The 14,037-nt window shown below is 40.5% G+C and overlaps 2 protein-coding genes across 2 annotated transcripts; both read right to left on the minus strand.

Moving 5' to 3' along the window:
- Positions 1 to 340: 340 nt before the first annotated feature.
- LOC9267163 (benzoate O-methyltransferase) lies at positions 341 to 4,943 on the minus strand. Its single transcript, XM_015786769.1, has 4 exons — positions 4,866 to 4,943; positions 1,210 to 1,620; positions 787 to 1,056; positions 341 to 703 (listed from the first exon to the last, which is right to left on the minus strand). Exons 1-4 carry the CDS (start codon positions 4,941 to 4,943, stop codon positions 341 to 343), a joined length of 1,122 nt encoding a protein of 373 aa, XP_015642255.1.
- A 2,097-nt stretch (positions 4,944 to 7,040) lies between these two features.
- On the minus strand, positions 7,041 to 9,522 carry LOC4340625 (G-type lectin S-receptor-like serine/threonine-protein kinase SD2-5). Its single transcript, XM_015786527.3, has 2 exons — positions 8,911 to 9,522; positions 7,041 to 8,780 (listed from the first exon to the last, which is right to left on the minus strand). The coding sequence occupies exons 1-2, from the start codon at positions 8,993 to 8,995 to the stop codon at positions 7,531 to 7,533; spliced, it is 1,335 nt and encodes a 444-aa protein (XP_015642013.1). The 5' UTR covers positions 8,996 to 9,522; the 3' UTR covers positions 7,041 to 7,530.
- Between the last annotated feature and the right edge of the window lie 4,515 nt (positions 9,523 to 14,037).

Here is a 14,037-nt window from a genome sequence, read left to right on the forward strand (position 1 = left end):
TTGGCAATGATATTATACAAATGTTTTATTGGCACAATAGCTATAAGAGATAAACTTAACACAATTACCTTACACGGAACAATTATTATATATATGCATGTTGTGTTACATTTTGCAAATGAGCTATAGATACTCGCCAAGGCTAATAATCTATAAAGCCAAGTAACAAACCCCTTTATAGCTAATCGATTGAGAAACTATCCATTTATAGTTTTTACTGGACATGATCATTATGCAGTGACTGAAAGGAGGGAAACAAGTACACACGTGATCTTATTACTATATATTACTATTATGTTTGTTCTCTTTATAAACATAAGGGGTCTGAGGCCATTTATTGCTAGTATATTTTCTTCAAGGACATAACGATAAGTGCAAACTTTGTCTTCTCCCTCTTAAGGTGCTGGGCCACAAGGGACCTAAACTCTTGAAACAACGCATCGAGTATGTTTCCTCCAAAATGGCTTGCTATCAAGGACTCCAGGACTGACCTAATGAGATTACTGATATTCAGGCTGCTGTTGGCACCGTCAAGAACAACATCACCTTCTGAATCGTCGTAAGGATCCCAGTTTGCCTCAAAGAGTTTGATGTGATCCAAGTCGAACATATGGCTTTTCGTAACAATTTCCTTCACTTTGTCAACTGATGGCCCATAGGTAGGTAGGTTGAAGGATTCCAACTTTTCCTTGCTCAGCAGGCCCTATCATGATCAATCAAAAGTTAATTCGTACAAGCACACCTCTTCTCAGTGTATTAATTAGTGATATCACTACTTTTAATTACCTTCCCAACAAGTGATTCTAACGCCTTTGTGACAAATCCATACATATGATTGAGATCTCCTTTATATACATCCTCATCCTTCCTTCCGAGAAATATTAACACCATGCGTCCTCCATTTACTAGTTCTTCATGGCGGAGCTGAAGGAAAAGGGAAAAGTCCTTCTGGAACTGTTCTTGGAATAATTTCACCACTAATGGTGATGTGGTGGAGCTGATGTATACATCCTGATTCAAGAGAGATTTTCCACTAGCCTCTAGTCCCTCAGGCACCTATAGGTACATATTAGTATTTCAGAAAATTACCCACAACTATTCTATTCAGGAACAAAACCAAAATTGCATGCATGCAAGATGATTGGTACAGATCATATAAGGAAGATATATGCAAATGCATAAACAACTTATTTACATCAATAGTTGTACCTGGGAAAGCCAGTGAAGACTGTAGGAGGAGTGGAAAAGATGAACACTTTGTCGTGGGAAAAGTCTAGAGTAATAGGATTTTGGCAAACCGGATATATAATATGATGGAGGTAAATCTCCCTTGTGACCTGTTGTAGTTGAGTTTTTGATATTTTCGAGTGATCGAAAGAGTTGGTTGAAGTCATTGCCTGGTAGGTCGTTAAGGATGAACTGAAGTTCAACATGATCATGTTCATCCAACTTACTGCAGTGGTGTGCTATCATGTTGATGACATTGGACATGAAGAGCATTGTATTTGGTCCTGTAGAGCAACCTAAGTCTGCAATGACCATGGTTTTCGGGAGAAGAGCCTTGTACACTTCTATTGTAGCTTTCTCGATGACTGGCTTAGTTTCATTTGTAACAATTGTCTAGCAATGAGAAAAAAAAAGAAAATTTTGAGCTCTTAATCATGACTATACACATATTATAAGGTTGTATAATTGCTACCTTAAAAAAAATACATATCAACCTATGTTTAATATATACATATGTAGGTCATACATAAAAAATTGAGGCCCTGGTGTGAAATATAAATTCAGACCCTATATTTAGAAAAATAGCCAAGAAACAGAAGAATAAATTAATAGTAGTGTCGGTGACTTAAGAATGAGGGTCCCCAGACAATCAGGCGTGCTATTAGGATACCATGTGTTGAAACGTGCGGCCCAAGATCTAAGTTCGGAATGAAAGTGGATGTGGCGTGTGGCTCATCTTGGAGAAAAAGGGACATACCCCTCGGGGCTCCTGAGGGATGGCGTCCCCAGTCAAAGTATGAGCTGTGCGTTTAGACCATTCTTGGGTACATAATCCAACTGACTTACTCGTATGTTTGATACTTTGATGGGAGTGTTATTGACCCAGGGGCAAAAAGCATGGAACGCAGGGCAGCAACTACGGTAGGTACTGCCCATCACTTTGCTGTCAGACCTAACACAGTCATGGTGAACTGGAGGGGACGGTTGACTACCATGTCCTGTCTAGGGCCCATTTCATTAACAACATTTCATCAGACGATAACAGGTGGACCCACAGCCAACTAGCCAACTACATGCATGCGTGAATTTGGTGGGGGGTATGTGAAGAGCTACCACTGTGCCCTGTCTTTGGTAGGCCCCCTGCTCCTAGCTTTCCCTAGGCCATAGTGGTTCCAGTGGCTTAGGCCATTCCTAATCCAATGACTAGGATGGTGTTTATAGCATTAAATAATCTGCCACCTAAGATGAAAAATGATGTGGCAAGTGAATAAATGAGGAAAGAGAAGGAAACCATATCTTGCATGAGACATGGTTTCTACACAATATCCAAGACATTATGTGAGATAAGTAGCATTAAATTTAAGTATGGAATAGTGGTGTTTGCATTGGGAGAGTGGTGTCTAGTACTAGTTTCTTGATGATATGGAGTTTATGAAAACTATGTCAAGTGTCTTGGGTTGGGAATGGCCATAGAGTGGAAGGCTCTAATCATTCCCAGCTAATAGCAGGCCCTGCTAGGGTAGGCCCCAAGGCCGGTGGAGTTGGCAAGACAAGGAGTTATTAACAAGACTTACCATACTTACTATATAGGGGTACGAATCAAATCTTCCCTTGAAACATTGGTCATGTGGTGTCTCACCAAAGCAAGTATAGGGGAGAGAGGGGACCAAGGGAGAGGGGATTAGGAGAGACTTCAACACAGTTAGAAAACAGTTATTCTAAGTTCTTAAGAAGCCTAGAAGAGAAAAGAAGAGAAAATACTCTAAGTAGAGAAAAACTTGTAATATTCTTGAATTGAGAAAAGAGAAATCACCATCACGATAGGAGTAAGTTGTTACACCTTCAGATGGCTTGAACCTGTATAATTTCGTGTCTATCTAGCTTAGCGTTGCAGGATTGGGGGCCTCTAAGGGCCTGTTTGGCACAGCTCCAGCTCCGGCTCCACCTCTCCTAGAGCTGGGTGGAGCGCTATTACAAAATGAACTAGAGAGGTGTAGCTGGGTTTAGGCAGCTTCACAACTCTACTCCAAACTCAACTTCTGGAGCTAAATTTTGAATTTAGACCTCTACCAAACAGAGCCTAAACCTCAGGCTCACTTGCACCAATTGCACGGCGGAACTCACTGAAAGAGGGTCCCACCAGATCCTTGCTATCGGGGTCAATTCCCTAACAAGTGGCCCTTTACCTAAGTTAGAAGAAGATTGGTTGGTAGAAGAATTATGTCCTGATGCATTTATGTATTTATTATTAAGTGAAAAAATAAATTCTCTGAAAAGCACGTTTATATCATTGTCATGAGCCATAGCTCTTTGAGGTGGCCATAAAATACCACCAAACACTCACCTGAGCTAAAAAATAGACCCGTTGTAGACAAATCGAAAGAGGAGTAAGAGTGATGCTTTTTTAAAAAAATGGTACGAGACACCTTTAAATATATTGAAACATATTGATATGGATTATGATATTTAAAAAAAATGTGGTTTTTAGAGGTCTCTTGGGTCATCCACTCTGCACTATCTCATTGACGAGCTTGCACATATTTATGTATCTTGTATGATATATTTTAGGTCAATCAATAACCATAACAGATGTATCCGTACATGTAAACACATTTCTTCGGTGGTACCAACGATTATGGCTACTTGTGAATTGCAGCATATATATTGAGTGAGATGAGGACAGAGATTGACGTTTTTAGCAAAAAAGAAGACATGGCACCGTACCTTAAGTGCAGCAAAAATATATTACAATTTTAATTTGATAATTCGAGGAAAACCTTGTTTTATATATATCTGATAAATTAGAAAAAAATATTTTTGCCAAGTAAACCATGTATATATGACATGATTTCGTTGTTATTTGTAATACCTCAGGTAACCACATATCTAGAGTGTCACATCAAAATACACTCAAAACCACTAACTCTTAAAATTATTAGAAATTTTAGCATAGTCTCCTTTCTTCTATCTAATTTCCCCTTCTCTGACTCCTTCCTGTTCTTCTCTGCCTTCTAACCCTCCTCTCTGTACGATGCAGATGATCAGCAGCAGCAGCATCAACGAAGATCAGCAGCACCAGCAAACCATGCATCACTAGCAAGGAAGAGAATCAGATCGGTAGCAGCAGGGAAATTAACAGGAGCCGCAGCAGCTCAACAGCTACCGGCTGTGGACGACGACGGCTTGTGATGACCGGCGACGGCTGCACCGGCGCGACCGGAACACAGCAGCAGCGGCAGGGCGCAGGAGCCTAACGGCTAGGGCTACAGGATCTATCCCTCGATTCTTTTTTTTTTCTGTTTTCTGTTAGTTAAATAGAGAGACTAATGAAGATCGAACGGCCCACATTAATTCGATCACCGGGACTTTGTTCGGACTCCGATTCATGTAAACTTATAGTTTATTTCGCACTACTCGGCGAGCTCTACGTATTCACGGTTCCTGATCGTCTATTCGAACAACGGTTTACAAGTTGAATTTTTACGTGATTGTTCAAAGATTCCCCGAAATACACTAATTCGAAACTCTGGGTATTACATTATTTGTACATGCGACCTGAGAGAAGAACATAAAGGGAAACACGTACATATATATATCTGTGCAGTGTGCGTGATTGAGAAAAAACGAAGAGCAATCACCTGACGCCTGGAGTACTTGGCATAGCTACCTTCTCCTTCCCCACTGGTCATATGTAAATCACATTCGACGTTCACCATGGCTTGTCTTGGACTAGCAAGAACAGCCAGCAAGCTAATATGATATGATGCATCCTCCCCATCGCTAGGTGCCATTATTTATACTAATCAATCTAAAATTAATGTGCAAGAGAATATCTGTGCCTGTCCACATGCTAAATTGTCCTGCCGTGTCACTCTCGCATAATAAGCCATAAGGCTCGGTTTGAAAGCCTGTTTAGCTTTAATTTTACAATTTCTTCGTGTGTTGTGATGGCCACGCTTCCCAAATAATTAAATGATATGTTTTTAAAGAAACTTTTAATATAGAAGTTTCTTAAAAAATTCAAATTTTTTGTCTGAGTCCTAAATATAGCACCTTAAAACTAAACGGGAGATTGATCCTTTATTTAATTAGCTAGATTAGTCGTACTAAATTGTGTCCTGTCCAGTACTGAGAGAGTAGTTAATACTTAAGTAATCATATGTAATAGTCATACATATCATTTTACAAAATCTTCAGCCAAAAACACCTTCTAACTGAGCATATTATCTGTTCACATACAGTGCTTTGAGTTGTCTGACAGTAGGTTTGAGCAGATAACAACAGCTACCAAGACGACATCACCCGCGTATTTTTAATCTGAACCACGGAAGGCTTTGGTTTCCAGAGATGAGGCAACCCAATGGCAACACGTAGCATGCATGGAACTCACAGGTTAATTATCTGTTAGCTCACATAGGCACCCAATTAAATGGCAACAATGCAAGTAGCATGAAACTCCATATCCATATGCATTCTACTAATTAAATGGCAAAACGGATAGCCTTTAATTGTTATTGGCCACAATATATATGGCTGGAGGACCATATGCCGATATGCGTCTTGCTGAAGTGACTCATGTGATAATTCACAGTGCGTAGCATGTTTTATAGCTAGCGTGCCTAGTCAGATTTGTCCTACTAAGATTGTGACAAAAATATTACATACTAGGTGATTCCCCATGCTTTGTTTTGGAAATTACTAAGCAATTTTAAATATATTATTTTCAAAAATCGAGCTAGTAGTAAAAGGAAAAGAAAATAATGAAACATATTGATGTGGAACAAAATGATACCTTTGATTTAATGTGGAATATATTCATACGTATATGTTAAATATTTTGAAAATGATAGATATATTTGTTAAAATATTGTGGAAATGATGTGAGGGGTAATGATTGATATACTTGCATGTTGATTTGTAGAATTAAATAAATTATAGATGGTGTTGTATGTTTGCATGAGGTTAAATTAAATATATAATTATTGTTAGTAGGTGATGGTGTGGCATGGTTGCATGTTGAGCTTTATGAGTTAGTGGGCATCAACTTTATAGTAAGATAAGATCAACTTAGGATATATATGTAGATTAATTAGCCATGTGAGGTAATTAAGTTTGGATTTGTCACCCGACGTATCTCTACTATTATAAAAATTAGAGATGTTTTTGCCGGTATTTTGGCTAGCTGGCCATATGCCACCCCTCCGCTCGTCATGCTCATCCTCTTCGTTATCATTTGGATTTATTTTCTATAAAAAAAATTGGAACTTATCATTGCTAAGTTCATTATTTTTCGTTTTTAGAATTCTGGCAGCCAACACATTCCTCTCGCCTCCTGCCCCCCCCCCCCTGCCTAAATGGGGGTTGTCAAAAATTGAAAAAAACTTGAACAAATATGTAGGTGAATTATCACTTGTATTAGTTTGAATACAACACTTCATGGAGCTAGAGCCCATCTCTCAAGTGTGATGAGATGCATATATATATATATATATATATATATATATATATATATATATATATATATATATATATATATATATATATATATATATATATATATATATATATTTAAGGATATATAAGTGGAACCCTTGTTTGACATTTCAAGCAAAAGGGAACACTTGTGATGCCACTATTTGTGCATTTGTGCAATACTCTCTTTTAGATAATGGATTAACTAAAACCCACACTCTACATCCTACATGTACATGACCAAAACTGTGCAATACTCCTGTCAACAAAAACTAACAGTTGTGCAACTGTAACTTCCAGGAAACATCCAAATTAAGAGAAGCGCTAATACAGAGGTAATGTCAATCCAAACAACTTTATGGTGTTGCGCAATGCCTAACATTCATCATCTCCTCTCCAACTTGCTTCAAACCAACGACCACTCCACTCTACGAGCTCCAAACTCCACCCATATCTTTTGCCACATACTACTTCCTCAGAATAAGTTAATTAATCTGAGATTAATTTATTTTGGATAGACGTCTGTCCAGATTTATAAAATTAGGATGTGTCACATTCTGTGCTATCACCGTAATGGTATTTGATTAGAGCAAGTTTAATAGTATAGCCAATTACTAACTCCAAATCATCTACAGCTAATGTAATAGCCAATTCATACAATAGTTGCTTACTATACTATTAATACCCAGTCCTACCTGTCATACACACATTACGTCTTAGAGTTCGTGCTGCAGCTGGCTACAGATCTGTAACCCACTGCTCTTCTCACTCTTCCTTTATCTATTTAAAATATGTTTATAGCTGAATTATAGCCTGCTATTGTACCTGCTCTTAACAATGTAATGATCCAATTGGAATGATCACCTCTGCAGACTGACGAGACCCTGATCTCAATGAGTTATCACTTTCAGCTGAATCTGTAGTGCTTGTCCACCTAAGCGCAGCCGCCGGCGACGCGACCAAATGCTGGAACGGGTTCACCGGCGGCGCGTCGATGTCCACCTCCCCTTCCAGCATCCTCACCACGGCGCTCATCGGCGGCCTCGCCTCCGGCTGCTGCTGCACGCACCAGAACGCCACCTTGCACATCCTCTCCACCGTCTCCCTCTCCTGCTTGTCCATGGCGTCGCAGCCCTCGATGGCCTCGGCGAGGTGTCCGGCCTCGTGCTTGCTCCACGCCAGCATCGGGAACCACTGCTGCTGGCTCCCCGGCGCGCCGCCGTCGTCGAGGTTCCGCCGCCGGCGGACAATCTCGAACAGGAGCACGCCGAAGCTGTACACGTCGCACTTCTCGGTCACGCCCGCCTGCATCCACATCTCCGGCGCGGCGTAGCCCGGGGTGCCGCGCATGCCGGACACCGAGACGTGCGTGTCGCCGCGGCTCGCCAGCCGCGCCAGCCCGAAGTCGGCCACCTTGGGCGTCAGGCCGCCGTCGAGCAGGACGTTGCCGGGCTTGATGTCGTAGTGCACGATCTTGTGCTGGCACTCCTCGTGGAGGTAGCGGAGCCCCCTCGCGACACCGACGGCGATGGCGCGCCGCGTCGCGACGGCGACGGCGCGGCTCCGGTCGAACAGGTAGGCGTCGAGCGCCCCGTTGTCCATGTACTCGTACACCAGCGCGCGCACGTCGGCGTCGAAGCAGAAGCCGAACAGCCTGACGAGGTTGATGTGGTGAATCCTCCCGACGCTGCCCACCTCCGCCATGAACTGCTCCTGCGACGTCGACCACCCGTCGCCATGGCCGCCGACGTGGAGGCGCTTCACGGCGACCGTGAGGCCGTTCGGGAGCATGCCCTTGTACACGGTGCCGAAGCCGCCGGCGCCGAGCCGGGCCGAGTAGTTGTTCGTGAATCCGGCCAGCTGCTGCGCCGTGAACCGGATGGGCTTCTCGCCGGCGATCTCTTTGAGAAACCTCTCGACGGTGGCGTCGCGTATCTGGGAGTCGGGCACCACGGCGTACATCGCCGCCGCCGCCGTCGGGTTGGTGTTGATGTTGACGGCCGGGAGGCCATTCTTCTTGACACATCTGTACACGAGGTAAACAATGGCGACTGATCCAGCAATGCTCACCACTGAAAGCACTGCATCACCAGAGATCAAAACCAAGCATCATCTCAGTGAAACCAGCTCATCATCTCGAAACAAGAAACTGAAAATTGAAAAGAACAAAAGAAAGAAAAAACATGTACAAATTGCCGAGATTTCACGCACCGACGACGATGGCTAGGAAGGAGTTGAAATTGCTGGAGGCTTGCTTGTTGAAATCGTCGAACGACTGGTTGGGATTAGCAGACATGTTGGTGGATGAATAATGAATTACTGCTGCAAATGAAGAACGAATTGGGAGGATTCTGAACTTCTTGGTGATCCAAACTCTGAAGCTGATCGATCAAGCTTGCATGCAAACTAACAATGCGTGTAGCATATGCAGCTGTAATCTGGGGCTGAATTTATAGCACTCAAGGGGCTATCGTGTTGGGACAGCAACCAAAGAACTGTTCATTGCCGCCGTTGATATGAAGTATTCATCGACGCAATCACTCAGTTTCGACCCTTCCATTCATCAAATTTTGCAGAAAACTCCCTTATTTTCTCTTTTTCAGAGCGCGGTCCTATACTTGAATTTTTTTTCATCTTCACATAAGATATATCAGGATCTAGAGGGCCTTTACATAAGAATACATAAGATAGTGAACTTACATTTAGGGACTTAAGAAAGATTATCAAGTTAAGCGAGGACTTTTTTGCAAAATTGCCAGCTCCTGCACCAGGCGACGTGGCCATCACCGGAAGCAAACATGCCAGTAAGAAAAGCCTCGGAGCACTCTGGTGCAAGCAGATCGCCTTCATCTTTAATTACTTCGATTCTGAGTGCAAGATCTTTGCATCCTGTTGGGCCACGTGGCGCCCTATCAATCAGGCAAAGTCCCATTTCAAAATCTGTCACGTGTCCAATGATGCTCCAGTATAATGCTCCAGTATAGTACACATCTGTGAATGTTCTAGAAAAAAGTTCAAATAGATTAGCTGGCCCTCTCAATTCTCTACTCCATTCGTCCCATTTTAAGTGCAATCATGATTTTTCTATTAATTATAAAAAAATTTCAAATAAGACATACGATCAAAGTTGAGCGCGGAAACTTACGGTTGCACTTAAAATGGGACGGAGGAAGTACTCACTCCGTCTAAAAAAACCAACCTAGTAATGGATGGGACATTTCCTAGTACAACGAATCTGGACAAGCTCCTGTCCAGATTTGTTGAACTAAGAAAACATCTCATCTAATTCTAGATTGATTTTTTTTTTTTGAGACGGAGGGAGTAGAAACACAGAGAGATTATCAAGAGAAGACGCAGGTATCCCCTCCACACACACACAACTATCAATCCCAATCAGCTATCAACCTGTCAATCGCTTCAACCTGTCAATCAATCGCTTTATCATATTCTGGATGAATAGCATATGGTTCATAATTTTTAATGGAGAATTTCCTATAGTTAATTTTATCATTTTCTGAGTAAATTGATATAAAAGAATTATTTATCGGTAAACATGCAGGGGGAAGACGCAAGGGAAAAAACCGTATAAAGGGAAAACTAAAACAAAAGGCAAATTTAAGAAAGTTAAGTGCCATTAATAAATAATAATAAAATTATTACTTACTACAAATATATAAATACAATTATTAATCACCAATAATTATGTTATGCTGGGTGTGCTGAGTATATTTCCTATTGGCTAGCCCATTACGTGATTTTGTCGCGTTTCTTCGTCCGATTTGCAGCGCACCACGCCGGCCAGCCCCTGCCTCCTCGTGCGTATGCTAGGCTCGGCTGTCTTGCTTGCACCTCCGGAGTCCCACTGGGCCCTGCTGCTGGCATCGAGAAGGCTAACGGGCGATCGATAGCTGCCAGCGATCAGTTTTTTTTCTTTTTCTTTTTTAGTAAATTTATACACCTAAAATTTACACATCTAAAGATTATCCACCTAAAGTTTGTAAAGCGAATATTTATAAGACAAAAGTTTATATACCTGATTTAAATTCAAATTTGAATTCAAATATTTATATTTTCCTTTTAGGAAGTTTATACATATAAAGTTTACACATTTAAAGTTTATCCAGTTAAAGTTTGTAGAGCGAATGTTTATAAGTCAGAAGTTTATATACCCGATTCAAATTAAAATTCGGATTCAAATATTATATATATAAAATATTTTATATATAAAGTTTATGCGTGCAAAGTTTATGCACATGAATGAGAATGAGAGTATTAGATTTTTTTTTCTAATTTTTTTACTAACTTTGTGTTTTTTTTTTGAATTTTACGATGAAAGGACATAATAGAGAGGAGTATAGGGGGAAGGGGCGGGTTGATCGCTCCCAGTGATCGCCCGCCCATTAGATTCCCCCAACTGGGCTCAATTCGTTCCTGTGTTGGGACAAGGTGATGTTCTTAACTGGTGAATACAAGGAAAAAGCCCACTTTGACTCTCTTAAAAAGTAGGTCAAATCTAATTCATACCCCCTCAACCAGAAAATCAGATAGGATGACTCTCCGAGTTATTGAAACCAGTGCAATTTGACTCCTCTAATGGTTTTGGAGGGCGGTTTTACTGACGTGGCGCTTATGTGGCGGCGCTACGGCAGTGCGGCTATGGAGGTCGCGTGATTGGGGTCTTGCTAATGCTATTATCGCCTCGGTGAATCCATGGAAATGCCGCGAAGAAGGCGAAGAAGAAGCGGGCCGGGGCAGCAGGAGATGTTTGCTTTGCAGTTTGCAGCCAGTGCAAAGGAGGAAAAGGCGGGAGAGGCGATCGACATGGTCCCCATGGATGGATCCGGTTTGGAGTAGACAACAGATGGGATGGATGGGTAGGTGGTAGGAGAAGACGAGACAAGCAAGGTTAGTAGTAGTACCAGTAGAATCCATTAAAGACGAGAAGAGGAGAGAGCTCTTCCTCCTATTACTCCTATCAATCGGCAGCAGGTGGCATTGGATAGCAACGAAATCAAACAATTAACAAACAGCAGCATGAAAAGAAAAGATTCGGATTGATTAATCCCAAGCGAGGAGGAGGAGGAGGAAGGAGGGATTGGCCAACCTGAAAAGCTGCCGCTTTTGGAAAGCGACGGAAGGAACAGTTGGTCACCTCCTCGACCCCCAAAACGGCAAACTAAGCGTGTGTTTGGTTCTCGGTCAAGGTTGGGTGGGATATGATAGTTCATATTTTGTTAGATATGGTGGTATAGTTTTTGTTTGGTTGTGTGAATATGGCGATCCAGTTTTTTTTTTGTTGTAGGGACGAAGGTGGATTTGATGATCCAATTTTTTTGTTTGGTTGGAGGGACTGGGAGTATGGTGGATTTGTAGGTGTGGTCACCTCTCACTTGAGATGGTGAATATACCCCATCAAATCTATTATATTATTAAAAGAATAGAAAAAGGAGCCTCCACATTCGCTCTCATGGCCTACAAATTCTCACATAAATCAGTGAAAAAGACAAAGCAGAGTCTATATATAAATACAATTTAGAAATAGCTGAAATTCAGAATTAAAAATAAAGAATATTAGAAGAGGAGACTAGAGTCGATATAAAAATACAATTTAGAAATAGTTGAAATTCGGAATTAAAAAATAAGGAATATTAGAAGAGGAAAGTAGAGTCCATATAGAAATACAATTAGGAATTAACTGAAATTTGGAATTAAAAATAAGGAATATTAGAAGTAGAGTATGGAGTCCATATAGAAATACAATTAGGAAATAACTGAAATTCGGAAATAAAAATAACAAATATTAGAAGTAGAGTATAGAGTACATATATAAATACAATTAGGAAATAACTGAAACTCGGAATTAAAAAATAAGAAATATTACAAGAGGAGACTAGAGTCCATATAGAAATACAATTAGAAAATAACTGAAATTCGGAATTAGAACTAAGGAATATTAGAAGTAGAGTATAGTGTTCATATAGAAATACAATTAGAAAATAATAGAAATTTAGAATTAAAAATAAGGAATATTAGAAGTATAGTATATAGTACATAGAGAAATACAAATAACTGAAATTCGGAATTAAAAATAAGAAATATTTAAAGTAAAGTATAGAGTCCATATAGAAATATAATTAGGAAATAATATAAATCTGGAATTAAAAATAAGGAATATTAGAAGTAGAGTGTAGAGTCCATATAAAAATACAATTAAGAAAAAAATAGAAATTCAGAATTAAAAATAAGGAATATTAGAAGTAGAGTGTAGAGTCCATATAGAAATGCAATTAGGAAATAACTGAAATTCGGAATTAAAAATAAGGAATATTAGAAGTAGAGTATAGAATCCATATAGAAATACAATTAGGAAATAATAGGAATTTAAAACTAACTAAAATTTGGAATAAATATAATAAAATTAAAAGTAGAGTTTAGAGTCCGTATAAAAATACAATTTACAAATAACTAAAATTAGAAATTAAGAAAAACATGGAAACAAGAGTTTAAAGTCAATATAGAAATACAATTTAGAAGTAAATAAAATTTCGAAATTAAAATTAAAGAATATTAAAAGATGAGTTTAGAGTCTACATAGAAATATAATTAGAAATAATAAAAATTCAGAAATAAAAATAAATAATATTGGAAGAAGAGCATAGAGTCCATATAGAAATACAATTTACAGAAAATTCGGGAATAAAAATAATTAATAACTAACACGTATATAAAATACAATATGAATATTACACATTTGTAGTGTCATAAAGTTATTGCAAAATTTAAAATTATGATGTCATTTTAATATATTTGAATAATATAATGAGAAAACATATATGCTATTATATGAAAGAAAATATAATGATGCTAGCCGTGCAATCTACGCAGGCCACCATGTTAGTTAATACATAATACAATTTTACACCGCTACTTCCATTATAAATACACATATATAGAAAAAAACAAAAAGAAAAAAGAAAAAAATTACATGGCCGGATCTGGGGCTCGCCGCCGGCGCCTCCTCCCGCCAGCCGCCTCCTCCTGCCGGCCGCCGCTCACCTCCTCCCCCCGCCTACCGCCACCGCCACCTCCTCACGCCGACGCGGCGCTCGCCACCCGTATCATTGTCGTCATCGCCGGGTTCTCATCATCGTCGTCGCCGCGTTCTCATCTTCGTCTCAGCGGCTGCCGAGCTTGCCTCCTCTCTCGTCGCCCGCGCCGGCTTCCGAGCTTGCCTTCTCTCTCGCCGGCCACCGCGCTCGTCGCCCGTGCCAGCCACCGCGCTCGTCGCCCACGCCGGCCGCCCTATCCGCCGCCTCGCTCGCGTCGCCGTGGTGAGGG

Source organism: Oryza sativa, chromosome 6 (assembly GCF_034140825.1).
Source record: "Oryza sativa Japonica Group chromosome 6, ASM3414082v1".
NCBI classification, from domain to species: domain Eukaryota; kingdom Viridiplantae; phylum Streptophyta; class Magnoliopsida; order Poales; family Poaceae; genus Oryza; species Oryza sativa.